This window comes from Abrus precatorius, unplaced genomic scaffold, assembly GCF_003935025.1.
Source record: "Abrus precatorius isolate BTA unplaced genomic scaffold, Abrus_2018 Scaffold7, whole genome shotgun sequence".
Lineage (NCBI taxonomy): Eukaryota > Viridiplantae > Streptophyta > Magnoliopsida > Fabales > Fabaceae > Abrus > Abrus precatorius.
The window spans coordinates 6,944,692-6,969,627 of record NW_020874417.1 but is presented as its reverse complement, the minus strand read 5'-3'; the positions used below and the strand labels follow the sequence as shown (position 1 = coordinate 6,969,627).

General features: G+C 29.2%; 3 protein-coding genes across 6 annotated transcripts; 1 reads left to right on the top strand and 2 right to left on the bottom strand.

The window, feature by feature from the left end:
* Nucleotides 1–7,357: 7,357 nt before the first annotated feature.
* Nucleotides 7,358–9,566, bottom strand: LOC113871391 (universal stress protein YxiE). The gene is made up of 4 exons (XM_027508485.1): nt 9,317–9,566; nt 8,775–8,878; nt 7,846–7,964; nt 7,358–7,457 (listed from the first exon to the last, which is right to left on the bottom strand). Exons 1-4 carry the CDS (start codon nt 9,564–9,566, stop codon nt 7,364–7,366), a joined length of 567 nt encoding a protein of 188 aa, XP_027364286.1. The 3' UTR covers nt 7,358–7,363.
* A 2,274-nt stretch (nt 9,567–11,840) lies between these two features.
* Nucleotides 11,841–17,649, bottom strand: LOC113870943 (homogentisate solanesyltransferase, chloroplastic). Of its 4 annotated transcripts, none has more exons than XM_027507526.1 (10): nt 17,376–17,649; nt 15,870–15,994; nt 15,631–15,777; nt 15,155–15,380; nt 14,898–14,971; nt 14,144–14,236; nt 13,783–13,900; nt 13,624–13,686; nt 12,754–12,786; nt 11,841–12,183 (listed from the first exon to the last, which is right to left on the bottom strand). In XM_027507526.1, the coding sequence occupies exons 1-10, from the start codon at nt 17,580–17,582 to the stop codon at nt 12,109–12,111; spliced, it is 1,161 nt and encodes a 386-aa protein (XP_027363327.1). In that variant the 5' UTR covers nt 17,583–17,649; the 3' UTR covers nt 11,841–12,108. The 4 variants fall into 4 exon arrangements, with proteins under 4 accessions (XP_027363327.1, XP_027363330.1, XP_027363328.1 ...); XM_027507529.1 differs by having other exon boundaries at nt 11,928–12,183; nt 13,783–13,799; nt 17,376–17,642; XM_027507527.1 differs by lacking the exon at nt 14,144–14,236 and having other exon boundaries at nt 11,928–12,183; nt 17,376–17,648.
* Nucleotides 17,650–21,762: 4,113 nt separating this feature from the next.
* Nucleotides 21,763–23,587, top strand: LOC113873639 (MATH domain and coiled-coil domain-containing protein At3g58280-like). Its single transcript, XM_027511849.1, has 3 exons — nt 21,763–21,849; nt 21,966–22,543; nt 22,666–23,587. Exons 2-3 carry the CDS (start codon nt 22,336–22,338, stop codon nt 23,454–23,456), a joined length of 999 nt encoding a protein of 332 aa, XP_027367650.1. The 5' UTR covers nt 21,763–21,849; nt 21,966–22,335; the 3' UTR covers nt 23,457–23,587.
* Nucleotides 23,588–24,936: the final 1,349 nt, after the last annotated feature.

Below are 24,936 nucleotides of genomic sequence, written 5' to 3'. Positions count from 1 at the left end.
ACATTTTGTTCTTGATTAAAATCCAGAAATTGACAAACCTCCCCCCAATTTAGTTGCTTTAAAATACATGTTTACCCTTGTTCGATGTATGTTCCCAACCAAAAATTTCTTGGAGACGACCTAGGATAATACCCTAGTACTGCATTCATTTCTTTGCATATTTGATGAGGATTAACGACAATCTTTTGCATGACGAATAGCTAAAATTCGTTTCATCAGTGTGTTGATAACATTCGCAACAAGGAAAAAGAAATGAATTTTAAGTCATATTATGGTGATCTAGTGTTCATAAGTCATGCAGTTGTGATGGAAAAGTTTGCAAGAATGGTGGGTACTAGGAATGTTTTCAAATTATTTCGTGATATGTTAATGAAGTCATTGTATTTTAAAGTGGTGGATGTTATCGAATACCTTTCATTAAGGATTTATATTGTTGTAAAAAGTGATCATGGAAGAAAACAATTGAAAGTTTGTTTTCAATCATCAAAAAGGGACATACATTGTTGTTGTCTTGGGATGAAGCCATTTGGTTTACCATATGCTCATATTGTTGCAGTGTTGGTATCCCTGAATGTTGACCACCTACCAACATGTGTTGTCTTAAATAGATAGATTAAAATGACAAAGGTTGGTTATGAGGATGATAATAATAATATGACAAGAAATGATAATGAAGTCTCATTGAGGAGGAGTTGGTATGGCTTGTTGTGTGATAGTAGAAGGTTGATGTTTCAATTGGCTAGTCGAAGTTACAATGAAGTTTTTAACATTCGTGACATGTTGACAAAAGAGATACATCGACTACAACAAAAGTTTGGATATCACAATGTCATGGTTAGTGGCAATTTTAGCGATTGTGGTGGAATCGATGCTACTGACCACCAAATGGCAAACACGAATAGTACTGTGGGTATGTGTAGTGGTGTTGTTAGTAGCAAACACAAGCGTGTTAGATGGTGTGGTTGCTGTAAACGTGTTGGTCATACTCAACGTACTTGTCAACATGCCATTAACATAAGTCAATTACTAAGGATGACGCATTCTTGTGATTCTTCTTCAAGGAGCGTCTGTTTTGAAGAAAATGTTCTAGACTTAACCATGGTATAATTTTCTCTTCATAACAATTATTATATGTGTTTTGACGTTAATACAACATTCAAGATTCGTTATATGAAAATAAATGTCTTTTGTTATCACTATTTTGCAGGTGTGTTTGTACATCGGCTTTGCCTAGCTTATAACTTAAATCCATAATCAATTATTCTAAGGAGCTCTGTTTGTTATATTTCATTGTTTTATTTGAATGTTATGCAATAGTTTTGTTTGTTTATTTTTAGTATACAAAACTTTCTTCGTATTATGTGATTGTGATGGTTTTATGGCAAATATATTATATTATAATTTGACCCACTCTAACATAGTCATTAGCTATAGAACGCAACTTGTATTATTTGAATAAAAGTTAACATTAAAAAATATGTTGTTATTGGGTTAAATAGGGACATATTAGTAACGTGTATAGACTATCTAAATAGGCGATTTACAATATTTGGCGTTAACAATGTCCCAATTATTTGTTTGTAATCACTTTGAAATAGGCGATTTACATTATTTTACTGAAACAGTGCTTGCAACAAAGATATATGTGACGGATTGCATATAGGTAATGTGTCATAAACTGAACCAATGAAATAGTCATGTACAAATATACCCAAACGTGGACAGATGCATGTTGGCTTATTGATGTTAGGGTTGTTGGCCTGTTGGACATTGCTTGCTTCTATATATCATGACTTTGTTGTGTTCAGTTTATTTGTAGTTTATTATTCCAAAACTAAAACCTATTATGAATAAACTTACACATCAGTAATTATCTTTATCTCTTTTCTGGACTTATTCCATAACGAGCATAGGAAGATGACTTCGTTACTTCTTAGACAAAGTATCATCCATTGCCAATGGTTCCTATAAACAAAAAGACCATTACGCATATCTCCCAATAACCATTAATAGTGAAATAACAAAGCAATACAAACCTATGATAATAAGGTGCAAGGTAGCAAGACTTAGTTCCTCCAGCAATTTGTATTTTTAACGTATGCCTTGATAGAGTTAGTCTTATTCCCTATTGCCTGAATTTGAAAAGAGTCAATGAAACCATACAAATGACTGACCACACTTTCTATAGCCACCTTATGTACATACCTATATAATATGTAATGTCTAAAAACTTGTAACTAATAATTTACAAAAGTTGACACTATATGAAAAATCAATAGACGCTTACATTAACCACACTTGAATAACAGAGATGCAAATTATCTCCTCACTCATTGTGACCTCCAGAATATCCTTGTGTCAAATACAAAGGCATTGACGATGAACAATAAGTTATTTTAGGTTCTAATTGTAATTGCAAAGGTTGCTTTCCTATCTTAACGGCGAATATACATAACTATTCAATGACATCATCTTCAACCTCTTTCAACTTGTCAGCACTATCCGTTCCACGCTTATAAATAATCTATAAATTTAACTATTATATTTAATCATTTATTATAATGGTCAATATAATAAACTAAGAAGTTCACAATAGAGACATATTGTACCTCATCATTTGTTAACTGTAACAGTCTTGTTGGCCAATTTATGACCTTATTCTGAGCTTTACCCACAATCATAATCCCTTGAATTGACATAGGGACAAGAGCATCAACAACCTCAACCCGTTCAACCACTACTGTGGATGACTCTTCATAATTGTCATCAAGTTGATATGTTTGACCTAGGTTCTGTACCCTGCCAAATGTCACATAGTTTATCAGAGGTTCCTCAACAAACAACTTACATTCACCAGAGCTACCACCATTGTCCCCAGAAACATCAATCAGGGTACAACTCTATTTCGTGCTGACATAGTTTTCAGGTGGACATGGTTCACCAACATTGCATCGAATTGTTGTGTTTGCTTGAGAAAGACCCAACAATGCAAGTTCTTGCCTTAATTCAGCTCGTACTTGTCGTGTGATTTCTTCTTCAATGATTTGTAATTCTTCCTCTGTCAATCTTCGGTTACGTGGACTTGGGCCAAAATACTTTGTAATGCCAACACCCCAAGCAGCACCACGTACACGACCCCTGTGCTCCGATTTGCCAATAGCAGTTGACCACCAACAAGTGTAAAGGTGCCCTGTAAACTTTGCTCCATTAAAGAATCCTACAATATTAATCAGTTAGATCAATTTGGTAAATACGTCTCAACATCATTTTTGTATTTTGGGTTGAAATACTCACAATTTTCTTAGCAACAATGTGACTCTCCTCAATGGTGTTTTCTTCGGACCGTTTAAGACGTTGAAAGAGGTTGAAGACGATGTCATTGAACGGTTATGTATATTCGTCGTTAAGATAGGAAAGCAACCTTTGCAATTACAACTAGAACATGAAATAATTGGTTGTTCATCGTTAATGCCTTTGTATTTGACATAAAAGGATATTCTGGAATTCACAATGAGTGAGGAGATGAATTGCATCTCCGTTATTCAAGTGTGGTTAATGTAAGCGTCTGTTGATTTTTCATATAGTGTCAACTTTTGTAAATTATAATATAACAAAACTTGCGTTCTATAGTTAATGACTATGTCAGAGTGAGTCAAATTATAATATAATATATTTGCTATAAAACTATCCCAGTTACATAATATGAAGAAAGTTTTGTATACCGAAAATAAAAAAATAAAACTATTGCATAACATTCAAATAAAACAATGGAACATAACAAACAAAACTCTCCAGAATAATAAATTATAGATTTAAGTTATAGGCTAGGCAGAGCCGATGTACAAACACACTTGCAAAATAGTGATAACAAAAGACATTATTTTCATATAATGAATCTTAGATGTTGTATTAACGTCAAAACACATATAATAATTGTTATGAAGAAAAAATCATACCATGATTTAGTTCATAACATTTTCTTCAAAATATACGTTCCTTAAAGAAGAATCACAAGAATATGTCATCCTTAGTAAGTGACTTATGTTAATGGCATGTTAACAAGAATGTCGAGTATGACCAACATGTTTACAATAATCACACCATCTAACACGTTTACGTTTGCTACCAACAATACTACTACACATACCCACGGTAATATTCGTGTTTGCCATTGGATCAGTAGCATCGATTCTACCATAATCACTAAAATTGTCACTAGCCATGACATTGTGATTTCCAAACTTTTGTTGTAGTCGATGTATCTCTTTTCTCAACATGTCATGAATGTCAAAAACTTCATTGTAACTTCGACTAGCCAATTGAAACACTAACCTTCTACTATCACACAACAAACCATACCAACTCCTCCTCAATGAGACTTCATCATCATTTCTTATCATATTATTATTACCATCCTCATAACTAGTCTTTGCCATTTTAGTCCATCTATTTAAGATGACACATGTTGGTAGGTGGTCAACATTCAGGGATACCAACAAATGGTAAACCAAATGATTTTATCCCAAGACAACAACAATGTATGTCCCTTTTTTATGGTTCAAAACAAACTTTCCATTGTTTTCCTCCATGATCATTTTTCACAACAATATAAATCCTTAATGAAAGACATTCAATAACATCCACTACTTTGAAATGCAATGACTTCATTAACATGTCACGAAATAACTTGAAAATATTCCTAGTATCTACCATTCCTGCAAACTTTTCCATTGCAACTACATGACTTATGAACGCTGGATCACCATAATATGACTTAAAATTTATTTCTTTTTCCTTGTTGCGAATGTTATCATACTTAAAATTTCGTGACTTCACATACTTAAAATTTTAAACACTGCTTAAAATTTTTTAAAAATTCTCTCAAATTATTTCGTGACTTCACATATTTATCAATTTGGAGATGTAGGCCCTCACATCTTTAGGTTGTCCTTAATGCAGCAAATTTTTTTTTCCTAATGTAAGCAGTGTACCACATCTCCTTTTTATTATACAGTTCTTGAACCCATTCATTATCCCCAAAATCACACTCCAGAAGCCTACCTTTGTTCAAATTATTCAATGTCAAGATCACTAAGCATGGATTCCTTAAACAATTTACTAAAACTTTCATTACAAACATTTGATCTCACATTCCTCATTAAATGTTACCCACACAATCAATGATGAACATTTGGAAACACTTTCTTTATAGCATTCTTCATAGAAACGTCATCATCAATAATTACACAGTTAGGACACTTACCCTTCATTGTTGTCAAGAACTGATGAAGAGCTCATACATAAGTTTCTTCTTTTTCATCAGACACAATAGCACACCTAAATACACACATTTATTTATGATGATTAACGCTTGAAAATACCACCACAAGACATTTGTACTTATTCCTCCCATAAGTAGCATCAAAAGCAACATCTCCAAATATTGCATAATCAATTTGACTAGTACCATCACACCAAAAAATATCAACAACCTTCCATTACAATCTACTTTATAACCCCAATACAACTTTGGATCCTTAAACTGCAATCTTAATAAGAATTTTTCTGCCTCTTTGACATCCTCATCCTCTCCTCTTCTATCTTTCTCAATCTGATTATACATATCTTTTTTACAAAAATCAACAATCTTATAACTTTCTCTTTGGTTAACAAATGAGTTATATATTTTTGACGTTGAAATACCACTTTTTCTCATTGTCCGCATTTGTTCAACATCAGCATCATTTATTTTTCGATGTGACCTTAACATTCCATAATAATTGCCATTAACTAAATTATGATTATGATCATCAAAAAATTGTGAAACTACCCAACACCCTTTATCTACATCTTTTCATACCTTCAACTCAACCTCACAACCACATCTTGTCATTGCTTCGTGGTCCCTAAGTCGATTTGGCAAACTTCGATATATTTGTCTTCAAAAACCTTCACTTGAAGAGACAAATCGCTGTCACATAACTTCTACATTCTTATTTTTACTATGTTTGTTTTTCCTCACGCCAAAACTCATTCGTTTTGCCATATTCATTATAAAATTTATAACCATCATTCACACTAAAAAATTCTATGTTCTTAATGTTAGATAAATCAAACAAATGTTCATACCCGTCATTCTGCATATCAACTTCATCTGAAGTTGCAATTTTCTCTTCAACATTGCATTCATCAACAAAAACATGTAACAAATCCAAATTACTTTTTGTAAATCAAATACAACAACTTTTGCTTAAACAATCAAAATGTACACAAACTTCTTCGTTTTCATTGTCATTTCCACTGACATTCATTTTATCTTACAGACAAACAAAGGGTATTATTTGACTTGCCTTACCCAGACTCTTTCGTCTTCCTCTTTGTCGTCCTAATCTACTTCCTTTTTCAGCTTAACAAATGCTACCCTTCAACAGTTTCTCCTCAAATTTAGCTTTTGTTTGCTTGCATTAATGTGATTTTAACAACAAAATGTTATGTCCGCTTCAAACTTTACATTGTATAAAACAATGTCACTATTAACTGCATCGATATTTGAAGCTAACCGATATGATTACACTATTTTATTTATATATATTTCTTATGTAACAGTTCTCTGAGACATAAAATGTACAAACAACATTTTTAATATCAATTTTTAACTTCTATATCGATCTCTCTCAAAATTGACTTATAAGACTAAATGTTAATTTTCGCTATCTCACCGCACTGAGGATCAAAACTGATATACAATTAACAACATAGAATATTATTTCGTACATTGTATCATTTGTAATGATTTATGATTACAATCAAAACGAAAATGACGTAAGGGTTACAATGTCATACAAAAATATAGACTACAATTTTATCAACATTATTTGTATAATAAAAATGACAACAATGGTTAACTTTCTAAGATATAATAATTAATGTTAACAATGTCATCTTTGAAATTCACTAAATATATATAAATTTTTTATTTACTTTCATCCTTTCAAATTCGCTAAATATATATAAACTTTTTATTTTTTACTCTTCGTTTTAGATTACTCATCTAATTTTTTACTTTTGCAGTTTCAATAATCCTAACTATTAATTTAACACACAATCTAATCAACGATTTTAATTATTTTAAAATTTACTTATATAATAGCTTGACTTTTGCAATTCTATTACTTTTAGGACTTTAGAATCACTAAAGTATACAACGCAATCTTAATTTATTTTAAAGTATTATAGTTGGTTATTATTACAGAAAAGTAAATAAGCAAGGACATAGCCTTCATAGATAAGATGAAGTTCAAATATACAAATCCAATCCTTCCATTAGAAGTTGCGCGCACTTCGCATAAGCAGAAAACTGCAGTTACTGTTTTTTACTGTGCTCTGGTGGTTTCACAATAAGGATGGGTGTTCTTGCATGATGTGCACAATAGTCGCTTACACTTCCAAGAAATGTCCTGCAACAACCAAATGTATACTTTGAATCATCAATCATCCAAATGAAATTAAAGTAAATAGTAACCATCACTTCACATCCTATCAGTAAATTGCTCTTGAAAAACAAATGAAAAGAGAAATACATAAATTGCAAAAGCTATATGGTAGTGCAGCAGAGTCATGATAAATCCCTACACTAACTGCATGCTTTGATAATGTTTTTGAGAAAATAATCATTTTTTTAACAATTTCATTAAAAAAAAAGTATTTTTAAGAAGTGATTATTTTATTAAGGATCATTTAAATATACACTAAACTATAGTCATAAAGTTTTTTTTCGCATTTTAAAAAAAAAAAATTATGATTAAAATTAATTTTAACAATTTGAAATTATGAACCGTAAGTAACCTTTTGAGCGTGCCGAGGCCACGGCTACCCATGACTAAGAGATTAACTTGCATTTGCTCTGCGGCTTCACAAATCATTTCTCTTGGGTCCCCATTCAGAATTATGCTTTCTGCTTTCACCTGCATTTTCATTCCTCTTTCAGACTTCAAATGTCAAAGTTGGCATTTCAGTGACCCAAATAGAATACCAACCACCCCATCCAACATATTATCCTAAAGTTGATTTTTTTTTTTAATTAAAGAATAGGTAATATTTTAGGATAAAAATTATTTGAAAAAAATATTTATAATGTGATTGAAAAATACATTTAATTTCTATATTTTACTCATTTATTAGTTAATCTCCTTATTTAAAAAATATACTTTAGTCTTTTACCGTCGTAAAGATATTAGTAAAATGTAACAAAGTGTATAATGACTAAAGTGTAGTTTTTTTAAATATAAAAACTAATTTATAAATAATTACCAAATATATGAACTGAATATGAATTTTAACCTTATAATATAGACGGCAGGATTAACTTTTTCGGCAGCAATCTTCTATCAAATATAAAAGTTAAATCATTTTCTCGTTTTGGGAAGAATTTTTTAAAAAAGATTAATTATACAATTTTTTAATAAAGAGTATTTTTATCAGAGTTTTTTTTAATTAGAAGTACAATGTTGCAAAATTAATTTACCTTCTAAAAGTAATCTATTTAATCAGTAATATTATTTTCACTCCAAGTTTAATACATTATTTTTGAATTGTTTCTTTCGAGAACAAGAAAATTATATACACATTCTATACACCACGCTATTTACTTTTCTAATTAAAAAAGTGTAATATATATGGTATATCGATATTGGTGTGCATGCATATAATAAAGTTCCTAAATAAAATAAAATAAAATAAATAGAGATGAATTCTGTGAAGCATGAGACGTTTACCAACTTATCATGGCACATTTTCAATGCCCGAGAGAGAATAGCTGTGGATCTTTCTTCTTGTGCTTTCTTCACCGAATCCACCACTACAGATGCAGGATAAAAAGCTGTTGAAGGGGACATACGTAATAAGGATCATATTTGCACCACACCAAATTTACAGTATTAAACAAATTAACCTTAATAATCACTATAATAAATACTATATCTTAATATGTCTAACACCAAATCTTAATTAATTTGACCTAAATCCATGATTTGATTAGTCGAATTTGATCAGATTTTTAGAGTAGAAATCTATTTACAATTTGCTGCACAGATGTTAATAATATTATTTTAAAAACCTGTATATAATAATATCATGACAACAGAGTTTAAATTTTAAAAACATTTGAAAAACTGCCCTTAAATTATTATTTTTTGTTGTTTAATTAGACGAGATATAGATAAAAAAAATTGCATTAAAAAAAAGTGTATCTATTATACTCACGTTTTGTTATTGAAATGATAATATGAGAGAGGAACAAGAAATAAAGGAAACTAACCAGCTCCACCGGGTCCAACGGGATACACATAGTTGTGAACTTTGGGTTCAACATGAATCAGAAACACCATTCCTTCATTCTCATGTGTTGCTTCTCCCACAGTAGCCATTGTTGTGAAGAGATTATCAATGGCCCATTTAAGAGCATAGAAGCTTCCATCACTCTCATCAATACCCACCATCACCTTCATCCTCATCCTACGCTGCTCTGTACCTGCCCTCAGCTGATCATCACCCACACTTCCCTCCATCACTTTCAGCTTTGTTCATGTCCTTGCTACCATTTTACTTCTTCAAATATATTCGCTATTATTATGTAATGCTACTGTCACACTCACTCTTTTCGGTGTCTTTTAGATTCTTATGTCTTTTTAATTGTTGAAAACTGTTTGAGACTTGGCACCACCAGAGCCATGCTTCCATGACTACTGAACACGTGTAAACCTTGCATGCGAATATTACCCATGATTTTATTTTAGGTTTTTTTAATTCAATTATAAAAGTTAATAATATAAGTCAAATTTATTAATTTATTATAAAATACTATTGCATAATAGTTTTATTTTTACTTAATATTATTGAACTTACTTTCATTATATAATGTTTATTTTGAGTGATTTAAATAGTGAAACACTTTAGTTATATAATTAATGAGAATACAGGACCGTGTTAAGAAAGCATGTTCTTTGCATTCGTTATATATTGTGATATAGTCTTGATAATTTGTGTGAAAAGAATACAGTGTGCACTAGCAGAGGCTTTTACGTTCGTTAAAAATGATTTTAAAATTGGTCGGTGAAATGACGTAAATACAGATGATATAATATAAGTAAAAGAGATTTTACATTAATATATATATATTACATCAATTATTTAACTATAAAAATTATTTTTCTTGTTAATATTTATTAATGATATCATTATTTTTTTAATAATTTAATAAATAATCTTTTAATAATATCAATAATATTAATGTTTGTTAATATTTACTTAAAATTTGATTTTTATTAAATCTGTAAATAAAAATCAATAATATATGTCATTAATGTTAATTAATATTTATTCTAGATTTAATTTTTATTGAGTCTATAAATAAAAAATACACAGTATTTATCAATATTATGTCTAATAAATTAATAAAAAAATAAATAATAAAATAAAATAATTGATATATCTAATAAAAATTTGTATTTGTCAATAATATATTTAACAACGCTAACATATAATTAAAAATATAAATAAAAGTTTATATTTGTTATGAACGTAACTAAATTTTTTAAAAAAAAATTAAAAATATAAATAAGAATTTGCGTTCCTTCATTTTCTAAAAGATTGAAGTTTAATAACTATAGATTTTTAATTCACAACCCTCCACATTTAGTTTTGTTTTACGTATGTATATCATCCCATTTGACTCATCCAATCTTATTTAGTTGATACTTAAACTTTAATTACTTTTATGGATTCTTTAGATAAAAATAAAAGATAAATTGACAAGTTTATTAAATCTAAATTAATTAGAATAATTATTTTTCCCTATAAAAAAGCATTTATTTTTATGATGAAAGATTTCGAGTACCTTTGATGATAAGTAATAATTCAATATATTATATTTAATCTATATATGCATAATTCAACAAACTAATCCCTTAATATAAATAAAAAATAATCGATAAATTGTATTAAATCACTATTTGTTATTAGATAGATAATAAATCATTCACAATTTTTTGCAATTTATTAGGTTAAGTACTCCAAAATTTATTAATATGTGATGTGAGACTAACAATATTAGTAAGGACACTAAGGTTCGGAGCAGTCAACCTTTGGAAACGTACACTTATTTTCTATACAAGTCATCATCCCACCATAAATAGATAATACTTTTACACTTTTCTTCAAATAACATATGACATTCTTAATTACCCCTCATCAAAATTTTAAATTTACCCTTTAATTCTTTCAATACGAGAAATTGCCTTTTTTGCACAAATTTCTCTTTTAGATTAATTATATATAACTTTTTCTTCAATTTTAAATAGTATCCTTTATTATTTACAATTTTATATATTCTATAGTTAATATTGAAAAAAAATGAAAATATTATTTTCCCTAGCTTCTTGATATTATTGGTTAACATCATTGTAACCAACATTATTAAAAAGCTAGTGAGAAAAATAATTATATGAAACGGACAAAACTTTTGAAAAGGTAATTAAGTAATATCAAGTTTAGATAATGTAAATAGTGAAATGCTCAGTTTGAAGATTAATTGACTTGTTTAAATATCGAAAGGTGTTAAAAATGTGTTGCATGAGCATTCGGCAACTCTTGCTCTTAGTGTCAAATAACTAAATTATTCACTCAAATATATACTTCATAGTTCTACTTAGTTATATTTATTAAGGACAAACAAACTTGCAAATACATGGTTCATTTTAAATTATCTTTTTTTTAACAATCATTTTAAATTACGTAAAAAAATCATAAATTGAATAATTTCACATACACAGTTTATTTTTACTACTCTACCCTTGGTAGTGACAAAAACTACACTGCTTATAGAACTTGTAAAACATAGAGGAATAAAAAACAATTCAAGATATTGTCCGTCTAACATTATGAAATACGTTAATGGCATTACATCAAACTAAAAGTAAATGCTATCACACATTTATATACAAAAATATTCATTTAAAAAAAGTAGTATACTTACTGATGCTTGATACAATTAAGATCTCTCTAAACTATGCTTGTGTGCACCTTTTTCCATGAAAAATCTAGTTAGGTTCCCTAGATGAAAGGAAATATTGCATACTCAGCATAGAACAGATTCCATATGAATCGATAGAATCCTGATATTGCATCCTGCAGCATACAGTCAGACATTTCAAAAGCAGCTTAAACAATAGTGGAAAAAAATAAAGATAAGGAATGAAAAGTTCACCACTTAGACTAGCAGAGATGGTGTCTAGAAAGCTTTATACAAAAAATATTTAAAAATTGTCCTACTATTAAATTATCTAGATATTTATTGACAAAAAAGGTCATTCAAGTTTTCCTCTTGAAGTAATCAAGTATTCAATTTTTCATATTTGAGTGACAAAGAACATTTAAGAGAGCTTATGTGTGTCGTAACCTCTTTTTAACTTATTTTAATAAGTTGTATGATCAAATTTATGTCATCAGTTATCATGCAATAAGAGCTGATAGAATGTTTAATTAAGGTATTCACCCAAAAGCACCCAATCTATATATTAATAAAAATAGAGTGGAACTACCATAACAAGCAAAGCAAGTCCTTTTTAAAACCATTCCACGTGATATGTACGAAATTTGTATTAATTTACCTCTTCTTTTAGTGCCATTATTTTTTAGCATTGAAAACAGTTAATAAGTTACTACAACTATTTTCATGCAGGAGATATAACAGATTACCTTGGTATAATTTGCTTGTTCTAATATCCGTGCCTGAAATATAAGAAAACAAATCAAGGCCATTTTACAATATCACAACCACTTGTGTGCATTTTGGAAAAAGAATGAAACAGCGCAGGAAAAAAGTGGAAGCATCAGACAAGTAACTTCTGCATGGCACTCAAGTCCCAATAAGCATTCATAGAGCATGGGAAAGACAAAATCTTCATTCCTCAACAACATTATAGTGGGTAGGTATTTTTCTCTCTAATCTCATCAAGCATATTGTCAGTGAACTCTAATTATCACATGCCCCACAGCCTTAAGACTGGTTCACAGAGGGAACTACTACATTTTATGGTGCCAATATCTTCAAGGACATGAAATGTAGATCACACCAGGCTATATCTTATGCTGTCCAATATTATAAAGTGTAAGGTTTTGTGCAAATGGGTCCTTTATGTTGGATTATGATGCATTTGGCTTCAACATCTTGTGAGAATCTTCAGCCATAAGTCCCTATCTATAGTGGGTTCTTTAATTTATGGTTCTTTTATTGCCCCAACCTCCCCCTCCCACATTGTCCCAATAAATTAAAAAATCTGATAGACACATTTTAGTGCAATATTTCATATTCTTTAAGGATATATGTATCCTAGTTATACTCAGAAGCAATTAAAGACAACCCAGCACTCAGTGGCCACCCCATTTCTCTAAACAAATATTTAATCAATAGATAATTAACAAAGTATATCTTAATCAGAGTAATGAATTGACTGGATGTATGGCTGGAGGAGCAACAGGATCAAAAGAGAAAAAAACATGAAACATGTAAGAAAATCTACTTAAATTAGAATAAAACCCAAATAGTTATTAATCCAACAAACAAACCTGGTTAATCAAGCTTAATGCAAAAATCATATGAGCTGGTATCAGTAACCAACGCCTGAAAGCCTGTCAACAGTACCAGAAATTACACAAGGTTTTGTTTTCAAGAAAATAAAAAAATAATAACAATAATATTTCAAGTGATTGGTACATTTTGTTCACCTGTGGCATATAAATTGCTGCCAATATGGAAACAATGTAGTTCATCAGCAAAATTCCAGAACCAAGGAAAGCAATGTTCTGAACTCCTAATTTTGTAGCAAAGGTTGATATCTGGTACCTGAAGTTAGTATTACACGTAAGCACATGATATATATTACACCAAATATCGGAGGGAAGAAAATTATGCTTTATACAAGCATACACCCACATGCATAACACATCCACACAAGCACGCACATACACTATATACACACACACCGGCATACACAAAAGCATATATAGTGAGATAGAAGTCAAATGCTGTATCAGCAACTAAGGTAAATAGGATCAGTGATCCTGCACTCTTGATCCCATAACTTACTTGCGATCTCCTTCAACATCTGGAAGGTCTTTTGTAATAGCAATTACTAATGCAAACAATGTTACAAACGTTGTGATGAAAACCACAGGAGAGCTGCAGGTAGAGAGATAGAAGAACACTATATAAGCTCTCAAAACATAAGTTGGATATTTAAACAATATCGGATGAAAAGCTATATCCTTATAACCTTCATTCAGTTACACTAGGGAAGTACAATTTCAATTGAGAGGCCAAATTGACTGACTCGACCATTTAAAGGTGGACTTTACCCTTCTAACATTGTCGCTGTTATAAGGCAGCTTGCATTGAATTATGGGTTTCTGCCCAACATGTAATCTGATCAGAAAAACCTACAGTGCTATCCAACATGGAATTATCAAGTAAATTTGCACGGGAAGGTGAAGATTTGGGTACATAGTGATTAGTGTTTGAGTGCTTAGCTGCTCCTAGTAACTTTCATTGATAATAGGGAATTTTCTCTCTGTTTCTCCACCGGATTTCGGCATATAGTTCAATTTAAGTTTACCTGCGTTAAATTGTATGTCTATATTTCCTCTCCCAATTTTCTATCTGCTAAACTGGTTTTAAAGCCACACTTGATGCCTTCATTTTAGGCAACTCCATATTGGATATTCTATTGTTATGATTCTTTTATTTTTTTTGTTGAAACATTAAAAGCTCATAGTTACTGTAGTCAATTGTTCAACTTCACCAATTACAAATATGAAGCAACAAATGATAAGCTCCAACCCACCTCCACTCAAATGCAAGACCAAGGGCAGCTCTAGTGGCATAGTAGACACCAAAGTTAAGAAGAAAACCCCGTACCTGCAAAAGTCTTCTCTGTCAATCATGTTCAACCATATCAACAGATACTTAAAATGAAATAGCCCACTAAATTCGTCCAAAAAAAAAAAACTCAAAAGGTATCTCTGTTGTGGCTTACAAATAGAAATTGAAAATTTGTTGTTAGTAATGCAAAGATTGAGAGAAAAGGAGGATATATCATACCGTGGCAATAATAAGAAATGCCGCAACGGGAAAGCGTTTCATTCTAAACGGAGGGACAGAATAGATAGTACCAAGAAAAAGGCCAAGTGAATAAAGAGAAAATATAAAGGGCCCAAAGTTAAATCCCACAATCAACAGGCCAGCTGCCGCAAAAAATATAACTAAGAACCATGCAGATTGGACAGAAAGATCCCCTGCAGCTATAGGTAAATAAGGTTTGTTTACCCTGAAAATGAATAGAAAAACTTAGACTAATAGGGTATCTGAATTTATTAGGTAGAAATTCAACTAACAATGGGAATAATTCCAGATCCAGAGAAAAATAAACTTGAAATTAAATAACTGTGCAATTAAAAATGACCCAAACAAAATATTCAAACTCAACAAGAAATGTGCAAAGGTAAGGAAAGAAAGCAAAGAAAGAACAATAGGGAGATGGTAGGTAATGAGGCAGTTGGCATGTGTCTGCATCATACTTGTCAATGCTAATGTCATAGATTTGATTGATGCCAACTATGTAGCCATTCCCACATATCAAGGCAAAAAGACCAGAGAACGCTTTGAACAAAAGAGACCACTTTATCAAATTTGAGTTCTCAATTAATGCTCTTGCTACCAAAGCACTGTAAATACAAAGAAGAAATGAAATTTAGACAAGTATACTTGGCATGATGCAGGAAGAAACAAAACGCTAGCAAGTTGTAAAGTTACTCACACAGAACCCAGGGCAGTACCACGTATAGTATGTGGCCTTAAAAATCTCCAGCATGCATCTTTCAAATCTAAAAATCTGTCAGCAAAAGGACGATCAGATCCAGCAGCTCCAACTTTAGTGCAGGCCTGCCAGCATTCATCTCACTTTAGATTGATAAGGCAGACTCAAATCTCATACAAAACCAAAAGCCAGTGATAAAAAAATTGAAGTGAATAACGGAATAATCAATTGCTGCAATTGCAGCCGAATGTGAAAATTGCTATCCAGCTTTAATTTGATGCTGTTTCTTTAAAATAATCTTAACAACAATCACTGAAAATTCTGAAATTATTTAGTAACTTGCTAGTTAACATTGTAATAATCATAATTTACTAACACTATTACAGTCTAAGAAACATTTGTCAGTTCATATTCATTACCTCTTTATTTATCAGCATCACAGCATGTTTTCACTGTCACCTTTTATCACTAACATTATCATAGCGTCCAGTTAACCATGACCTTGCCAACACATAACTGAAACAACTATAACCAGGTACTCCATCTCACTAACACTCATCATTATTTCAACTGTTCCATTACCACATTATACTGGAATTGGTCATTTTCCATGTCCATGCCATCATTTAGTTTGTCATGCTACCATCCCATATATTGCTATACTAATCCTATTACCTCAACTGAACAAACAGCCTCTCTAATCAACATAGCCTCTCTAACTGTGCCCTCTATCTTACTCCCACATCTCCACCACTACCACTACCAGCATCATCATTATTACTTTTTAATTGTTATCTAAATAGATTTCAATTTAATCATTACATAATCTAACCATCTCAGATGTGATTTTTTTATCTTCACACTTACCATAATACTTCAATTGATTTTTTATTGTGTTCTCCAATTAAAAATTAGAGTTTCACCTTGGCAATCCACGTAAAAAAGGTTGGCATACATTACTCTTACCAAAATGAAACTGCAATCTTATTTAGAGAACAACACTAAAAAACACCTATGATACTACACAAAGTTTTGTCTTTTTGATAAAGGCTAAATATTCTTCTCGAACTCGAGTTTCAATGCTAAACTTCCTTGCTGTCAATTATGACTTGACTTAGGAAATCCCAGAGTCTTGGCATGCGTGTGTGAGAGTGAAGCAAGCAAACCTACCCAACCTAATTACATTCAATGAAAAGAGAACATGTTTAAGTTGCAGTTGAGCATTCTCTAAATGAAAAGAACCGAGAAAACAAAAAAGAGGGGGGGAAAAACAAGGATAAGTGGGTCAGCATCATAAAACCAATCACAGCCACTGGTTTGTGGAGCATGCTCGAAGAAAATGGCATCACTGATATTTATATTTCACAGAAGATTCCAAACATTGCAGGACCATGAAGCAGCAATTCAAAAACCTTCCCTTCCTAATTCCTATCCATGAAACAAAACCCACCAATTTATTTATGGGAAAAGGATAAAAAATGGGACTTTAAGGGGAAAGAAACACACCCTGATGGAAATGGGTCTCTGATGTTTCTTGGGAACAGGAATTGAGCAGCATGTGTGATGGTGGAGTCCAATTGAGTGCAAGTGTTTGGAAAATCCTAAGAACAAAAGAGAAGCCTTTGGCGTGGTGCTCTTATAACCAGAATAGGAGGAATTGCAAATGGGAGGAACACCAAGTGAAGTTGGTGAGGAGTAGGATGAGAGCTCCATGTGGAGCGAAAAACACTACCAATCTCAGACACACACACACACACCCCAAGCACCACACTTTTTCCTCACTGTCGCACTTCAAATTATTTCTTTTAAATTCAGTCAGTCTCATTTTTTATTTTTTATTTATTTTCTATCTCTCTTTTATTCGAACTTACTTTATATTCAAAAGGTTAAAGTCCACATATAGTTTTTTCTTAAAAAAAATCTTATCAATTAAACTAATCACTATTGATTTTTTTTTCCTTGTATAAATTATTATATTAACAATATTTAATGTCATACTTTTATTAAAAAATATTACTAATGAATTTTTTATTGAATAAATTCATCTTGAACTGCTATTTTGTAATTTTTTTTATTTTTAAAAAAAATTTATTCCAAACTATATATATATATTTTAAATAAGAGGTCACGCATGATATTTACATATATTATTATTATTATTATTATTTAACTGTTCAATATAATGTTTTTATGAAGTATATAATATGATCATTTTATTATAATTAAATATTTAAGTAACTTAATTTTGTATTAGTTAATTACTTAACTTACTATAAAATATTAAAATTAGATATTTATTATTATCAATTTGACTCCAATTTAAATATGATTAAACTAATAACTGTCAATTAATATTTTTATCAATTTAATGATTAATCCAATTTAAAAAATGTTATATGTCACAAAGTTTATTATAACTATACAAAATATATTATATAACTAATGCAAAATCAATAAAGGAAGATAAAAAAGAAATGAAAAAAAGGAACAAATTATATATATATATATATATATATATATATATATATATATATTGCGGTGACTAAACTTTTTAATTTGGTTTTCTAAAGATAGAAAATTAATTAATTTGGTCCTTAAAAAAATTGTAATATCTAATTTATTTTATTAGAATTTTTAATGAACTCTTATAGAAAATATTATGTACTATTATATACTAATTCATTTCTAATTATGATAATTTAAAATATTATAACATAAGAAGATTAAAAAAGAACTATGTTTTTGTCTCTCATATAATACTTTATCAAGAATGTACATAAAAATGAAATGTTTCTTTTCGTCACTTTATGCTGCATTGTATTTAAAAATGTATCACATCACCATTTTTACTAGAGTTAACTAATAAATTTTAACAAAGAAACGAAAATTAATGAGAAATTATATATTTAAATACTACTTTTAATATTTCTTTTATTTTTAAAGATCAAAACAAAATAATCCCTATATATTTTATATGCTGATTTGGGGGATTATATATATATGCTTTAATTTTTTATGTTTGTTAAAATATATACTTTTGAGAAGGAAACATAATAAATTTAATAAGTAAAAATGTGATAGAAAAAAGGAATATTAGTGTAAAAAATAATGTATGAAATTAATATTATAAATTTAATTAGAATACTCCGAATTATCATCTAATTATTGCTATATTAACGAGAAAGACTGATTTTTATAAGAAATAATTTAAAAGTTATATTTATTGTATATTTTATTAATTAACAGTATAATTTTTTATTCTCTAATATTATAATTTTAGAGGTAAAAAAATTAGTTAATTTAACATTATTTGAATATAAATACATCAAAATTATAATAAACATTAATCTAATTGAAGTATATACAGTGGCCAGCGGATTCAGACCTAAGTTAGTAGTAGTAATTTAATAAAAATGAAATATATTATTATCAGTATTATTATTATATATGGATATAAATGTTAGGATCATATATATATATATATATATATATATATATATATTATCAATTGTCTTTTACATGATTTTATGTTTTGTAATTATTAAATAATCAGCTCATTGTTAGTCTTATTGATTTTAATTTGAGTTTAATAAAATAAAATAGAAGTAAACAGATTATAACACTTTTTTACAAAAGAAATTATGAAATTTAGAATTTATTTGAGTTTGAAATTTTATGTCTATTAGACTAAATTAAAATGCTCAAGCTCATCTTTTCTAATTTAAAATTAAAAAAAAAAAATCTTATAATACACGTACTTACAATTTTTCCCAAGGTATGAGGGTATATTTGGACACCTCCTCATATGAACAAATACGTACTAATGTTATTGCGTGATACTTTTATATAGGAGCAGAAATAGGACAATTTCATTTATATTGGAATTAATTTATATTAAACTTATTAAATAGATCATGCTAATATTTTTTTTAAATGTATCTAATTTAAAAGGTCAAGTTTTAATTTATTTAGTTTGTGGGTGGTAAAATTTTTCACCAAATATTTGATTCAATCTAATTAATTTTTTAATAAAAAAATTCACAAGTAAGTGATTCTAGCACATCTGACTAAGTTTGATTGGTTTAAATTTATGAGTAAGTTTATTAGTGACAACATGTTTTGATAACACATTTACAATTCAAAGGAGAGAAAATAAAAAGAGAATAAAGAAATATTGAACAAATTATATGATGTGATTGAGAGAGTAGAAAAATAAATGTTATAAAAAAATAGAGTGACTTGAATGTATTGCTAAACCATCAGCTAATTGTTTTTTAATACAAAATTAACTCAACTTCATTCCGTAATCATCTCTGATTACTTGTGTGCCACTTCAATGATGGAATGTGCACAAAATAAAACAATCAAATAAGATGATTTCAAAATTGGAATGGCGAAAGAGAAACTTGTAAAATATTCATGAGATCTTATATAGAAAATGATTAGTGGGATAAAACAAATTTTGTTATAGAGGAATTCTAAATTAAAACACAAACTTGTTAAAATGTTGTATTCCCATGTTGACTTATTTAATCATATTTTCTAGATCAGATCATATCAGTTATGACTTTCCCCCAATGCAATTCAACTAGTTTTAATAACATTGGTGCCTGCCATGATTCATTCTAACAAATATATAATCATGTAAGTAATTTTAAAAGAAGAAATAAACCTTTAAAGACTATTAATCTTGTAAGTAACTTCTAATTAGAGTACCTTTATATCAATTTTTATATTATAAATGAGAATATTTTATTTGAGAAATAAAATATTAAGTCAAATTACTTTCTTTAATAGTTAATTATATATAATTTTAGGATTAAAATTATTTAATGTGTAATTATTTTATTTAGAAACTGAAATAGAGATACTTTCATTTATATTTAATTATATGCTTTTTAGAATTAAAATTAATTGACAATAATGTATGAATTTCACTTTCTTTTCTTATAACTAGTTTAATTTTTAACTACTTTTTTTTTAATTTTATTATAAATTTTAGAGATAAAAATTAATATTTAATTTTTTCTTATTACCTTATATAAATTTATAGTTTTCTGAAATTACCTTTTTTTACATTTATAAAATTTTTTCACCACTTTATATTTTGTAGTTACAGAATTAAGTTAAAAATATATTTTTTTTAAAAATTATCATTAAAAATAATTTTATTATATATACATACATATATAGTTATTTAAAAAACTTACAATTTTTTTTTTAACTATCAAAATATATAAATTTATTTTAAATAAAAAACATGCTACTAAAATTAGTTAAAAATAAAAGGCACACTTTTTAAATTAAAATAACTACCATAATTAATTTTAGGATGTACTAATTAAAATAATAAAAGAATCACATCTTTTTTTATCTCTTTAACATGATTATATTATGGTATTTATCATTGTGAAATATAATAAATTGTTTATTTTAAAGTTAAAAAATTAATTTTTATACTTTTTAATAATATATATAGAGAGAGAAGTAAGACTTCTTACACTAGTATAAATCTAAAATTTTTTATATAAATTTAATGAAAGATAAATTTTTATATTTATACTAATATAAAAAAATATTTATATATATATATATATCAATTTTATGAAAATTAAATCACTCAATTTTAAATGAAATAGAAAATAAATTTTCCTAATTAAGCTCCAAAATAAATGTGCAAATGTGCGCATGTTACTTCGTTGAAATTTCATGAGCCTAACCTGTTATAGTTATGGCCTTCTCCAGCTCCCTGTGACTGTAGCAGTTTGAAATTTCTATTTATTAAAATACCAGCATGCTTCCTTACAGCAAAAGAATCTCGTTGACTTGACTTTTTTGCCACCTTTAATATTCCTCTCTACCTTTCACTGCTTCTCTCTCTTTGTAATCTTTCATTCCATGAACATCACCTACTCACAGGAATCAACCCTTTAATTTCTTCATCTTCTCAGTGCTTGCAACCAACCCTTGGAGGATCTTTGTAAGTGTATCAACTTCTGGGCCTTTGGATTATATATATGTTCGTGTTATTTTGTTTTCTACTATCTTATAGGAGAAATAATTTCCTTCATTTTATTTTATTTTTTGTAATTAAAGCTTGCGCCAGATGTGCATACCGGAATGGTGAATCAGCTAGAGACAAGTGTGGGATTTGAGAAATTTACATGGAAAATTGAAGATTTCTCAAAAAAGAATGGAATGAAATTGCGCTCCAAGCCTATCAAAACCCGTGGTTGTACATGGTTGGTGCCTCGAGATGAATTTTATTTTATTTATTTTTCATATAGCTACATTACATGGTTGATACTTACACAAGTAAGAAAAAGTAACAAGTTTAGATTATGTATGATGATTTCCTTGCCCTTTTTTCTAAGGGAAAAAATGAACCTAGTATTTTACGTTTATCATGTGTTATTTGTTAGAAGGGTGGACAAAGTAATGGCCTAATTAATTTGAAGAAATTTTCATGAAATTAGTGAATGATTTAATTGTACTGTGCATCTCTTCATCATGTCACAGGAGGATCCTTGTGTATCCACTGAGGAGGGATGTTACCCATTTTTCATTGTATTTGATGGTTGATGATTCTTTACCACCGTATGGATGGAGCAGAAACACGTTTTTCAAGTTAGCTCTAATTAATCAAGTGGATCGGAAGAAGTCAATTGTAAAGGGTAAGTAACTTCAAATCTTAATTTTTATCTTTTGAGTATATAATTAAGTTTTTGTATTCTAATTTGATCATAATTGTATTTGTATTAAATTTAAAGCTGATTCTTGATATATATAATTCCAGAGACTCAACAAAAGTTCAATGGAGGACATCGTAGCTGGGGTTCATTTTTTCTAAATCTGAGTGATTTCTACGACCATAAACAAGGGTATCTTGTGAGGAACACATGCATCATTGAAGCTTATATTTGTGTCTCTGATTTTGCTCCTAAGATTCAAGTTTACCCAAATTGTGGTCCAACCCATGATTCTACATTAGGTGATCAAGCAACAGAATCATCATCGGATACAATTAGTCCTAGAACCTCAGGATCTAGTCCAATAACAGAAGGGGAAGTTCAAGATTTGACACTAAGAGAACTAATAGATTTGGAAAGTTTAGGAGCAGAAGAAAAAGCTTTTATTCCACTATTGGAGGAGGTTTGCATATGGCACCCTTCCCTAATGCAGTGCCAGAGCAAAAGGACTCTAAGGTTTAGACAATGGGCCTTTACATCTTTGGGCCAAGTTTTGCATTTTCTCAAGACAAAGAAGGTGAAAGATATAAGTGAGGAGGACATAAAGCACCTTCAAGGTTTGTGGAAGGAACTTATCAAGTCTTCAGGATTTGACTTGGCTTGGTTGGAGCCTTATGTTCAATCAGTATTGGGTGTGAAAGCTTATTTTGAAAGAGCAAAGCAATTGAAGAAACTAAAGGACAATGTGGTTGCTTTGGAGATTAAGATGAAGAAGCTGAGGGGTGAACTTGCTGCTGCTGAAGGGGAGTTTGAGGTGGCAAGGAGAGGGTTGTCAGAAGTAAGAAAAGGTTTCCATGAGATGGATGTAAATGCTGCAATAGGGTATGCTATGTTTTAGATCATGGCTTTTTCTCATCTACTTTTTGGTGAAGGGATGCACATTTTCTTTTCTGTACAAATTGTGGAGAAACTATTAATTCTTTTATTGTAAGCGTTCCATTATAATGTAGATGTACAATTAATTTGTTCTAATTAGATTCGGTTAATCAACTTTGGTTTAAATTTGAATGTAAAATATTTATGATTGCTTTCTATAAATTATAAATATCATATAAATAATAATGTGTAATTATATTATTTTAAAACTTTTACACTCAATCTAAATTTTTATAATTTATTACTTTATTGACAATTACATATAAATTAAATGAAAAATTTAGATTAAATGTATAAATTTTTAAATTTATACTAGTATAAGAAGTTCATCTTTTATTAATTTATTAATAATGTGTAACAATTTTTTAGTATATATTTCTAATAAATTATATATAATATTTTAATAAAAAAATTAATATGATTAAGATACTTATTAAGCTAAGGCTGACTTGGTCTATAATCTACACCGCATTTAAGCTGTAGTTATATGTCTTTGTTAATAAAATCTCACTGTTTGACTAATCTTCCTCAATATTCGGGTCAAATTTGGTTAAGAGCAATGGGGTGTTTTTGTCTTGCTGGGAAATGTGTTCGAGTCCAGCAGCAAATTACTAACCTCAGTTGAAATATGAGACACCATATAGAACATTAGTAATAAAATATTCTTTACACCAAGTTCAGTTTCATGATATATTCTATACGAGCAAGTTCTGCATACTAAGCTAAAGGGCTCTAGTTGCTTGTCTCAACTCATATAGCCATAGATGAACATTTTGAGATATTTCAACTCATACTAAGCTAAATGACTTTGGTTGGGTAATTTTGTGGATAAGTTTGAAGAAAAATAATATAAAAATTAATAAAATTTATTTCATATGTTAAAATTAACTTTTTTTTAAAAAAAAAAAACTACTCTCATTTAATTTTTTTATAATTTGAAGAAATAAATTATTTTTAATTTATAAGAGAAATTTCATTAATTTTTTCTCTTACAAAAAATGGGTAATATATAATAAGTATGAGAGAAAAGGCTTTTATGTTGTATGTCTACTTACTTATCATTAAAACCTGATAAAGTGTGCATTGTCATTTGTCAATTCTTGTGGGCTGTGTTGTAGCATATGAATCAAAAAATTATTGGCATTTATTCTCATATTGTTTGCTTCTTCAAATATTTCTTCACTTCTAGATATTCAACTAAATTATTTTCTATATAAACCAGTGCTTTTAGTCAACAATATAAAGGAACATGAAGCGTTAGGATATTTGACTGACTATAGCTGAAGTGATTCATTGGCTCGTGCATGTTCAAAATGCCTTGGACACTAAGAATGGAATATTCAATTATTTTGGACGTAAAACACACACTTAAAGAGAGAATAATTATATTTATACACTACACACGACTGTGTATGTTCTTTTTAAATAATTTTATTTTATAA

Excerpts from the sequence above, each read along its gene's own strand:
- LOC113873639 (XM_027511849.1), top strand. The coding sequence starts at position 22,336 with ATGAAATTAGTGAATGATTTAATTGTACTGTGCATCTCTTCATCATGT. Across the intron at positions 22,544-22,665 it reads GAAGAAGTCAATTGTAAAGG|AGACTCAACAAAAGTTCAAT; the intron begins GTAAGTAACTTC and ends ATATAATTCCAG.
- LOC113871391 (XM_027508485.1), bottom strand. The coding sequence starts at position 9,566 with ATGGAGGGAAGTGTGGGTGATGATCAGCTGAGGGCAGGTACAGAGCAG. Across the intron at positions 8,879-9,316 it reads CGTTGGACCCGGTGGAGCTG|CTTTTTATCCTGCATCTGTA; the intron begins GTTAGTTTCCTT and ends CCCCTTCAACAG. Across the intron at positions 7,458-7,845 it reads GGCCTCGGCACGCTCAAAAG|GACATTTCTTGGAAGTGTAA; the intron begins GTTACTTACGGT and ends TGGTTGTTGCAG.
- LOC113870943 (XM_027507526.1), bottom strand. The coding sequence starts at position 17,582 with ATGGAGCTCTCATCCTACTCCTCACCAACTTCACTTGGTGTTCCTCCC. Across the intron at positions 15,995-17,375 it reads AGAGACCCATTTCCATCAGG|GCCTGCACTAAAGTTGGAGC; the intron begins GTGTGTTTCTTT and ends GAATGCTGGCAG. Across the intron at positions 14,972-15,154 it reads CATTTCTTATTATTGCCACG|GTACGGGGTTTTCTTCTTAA; the intron begins GTATGATATATC and ends AGACTTTTGCAG.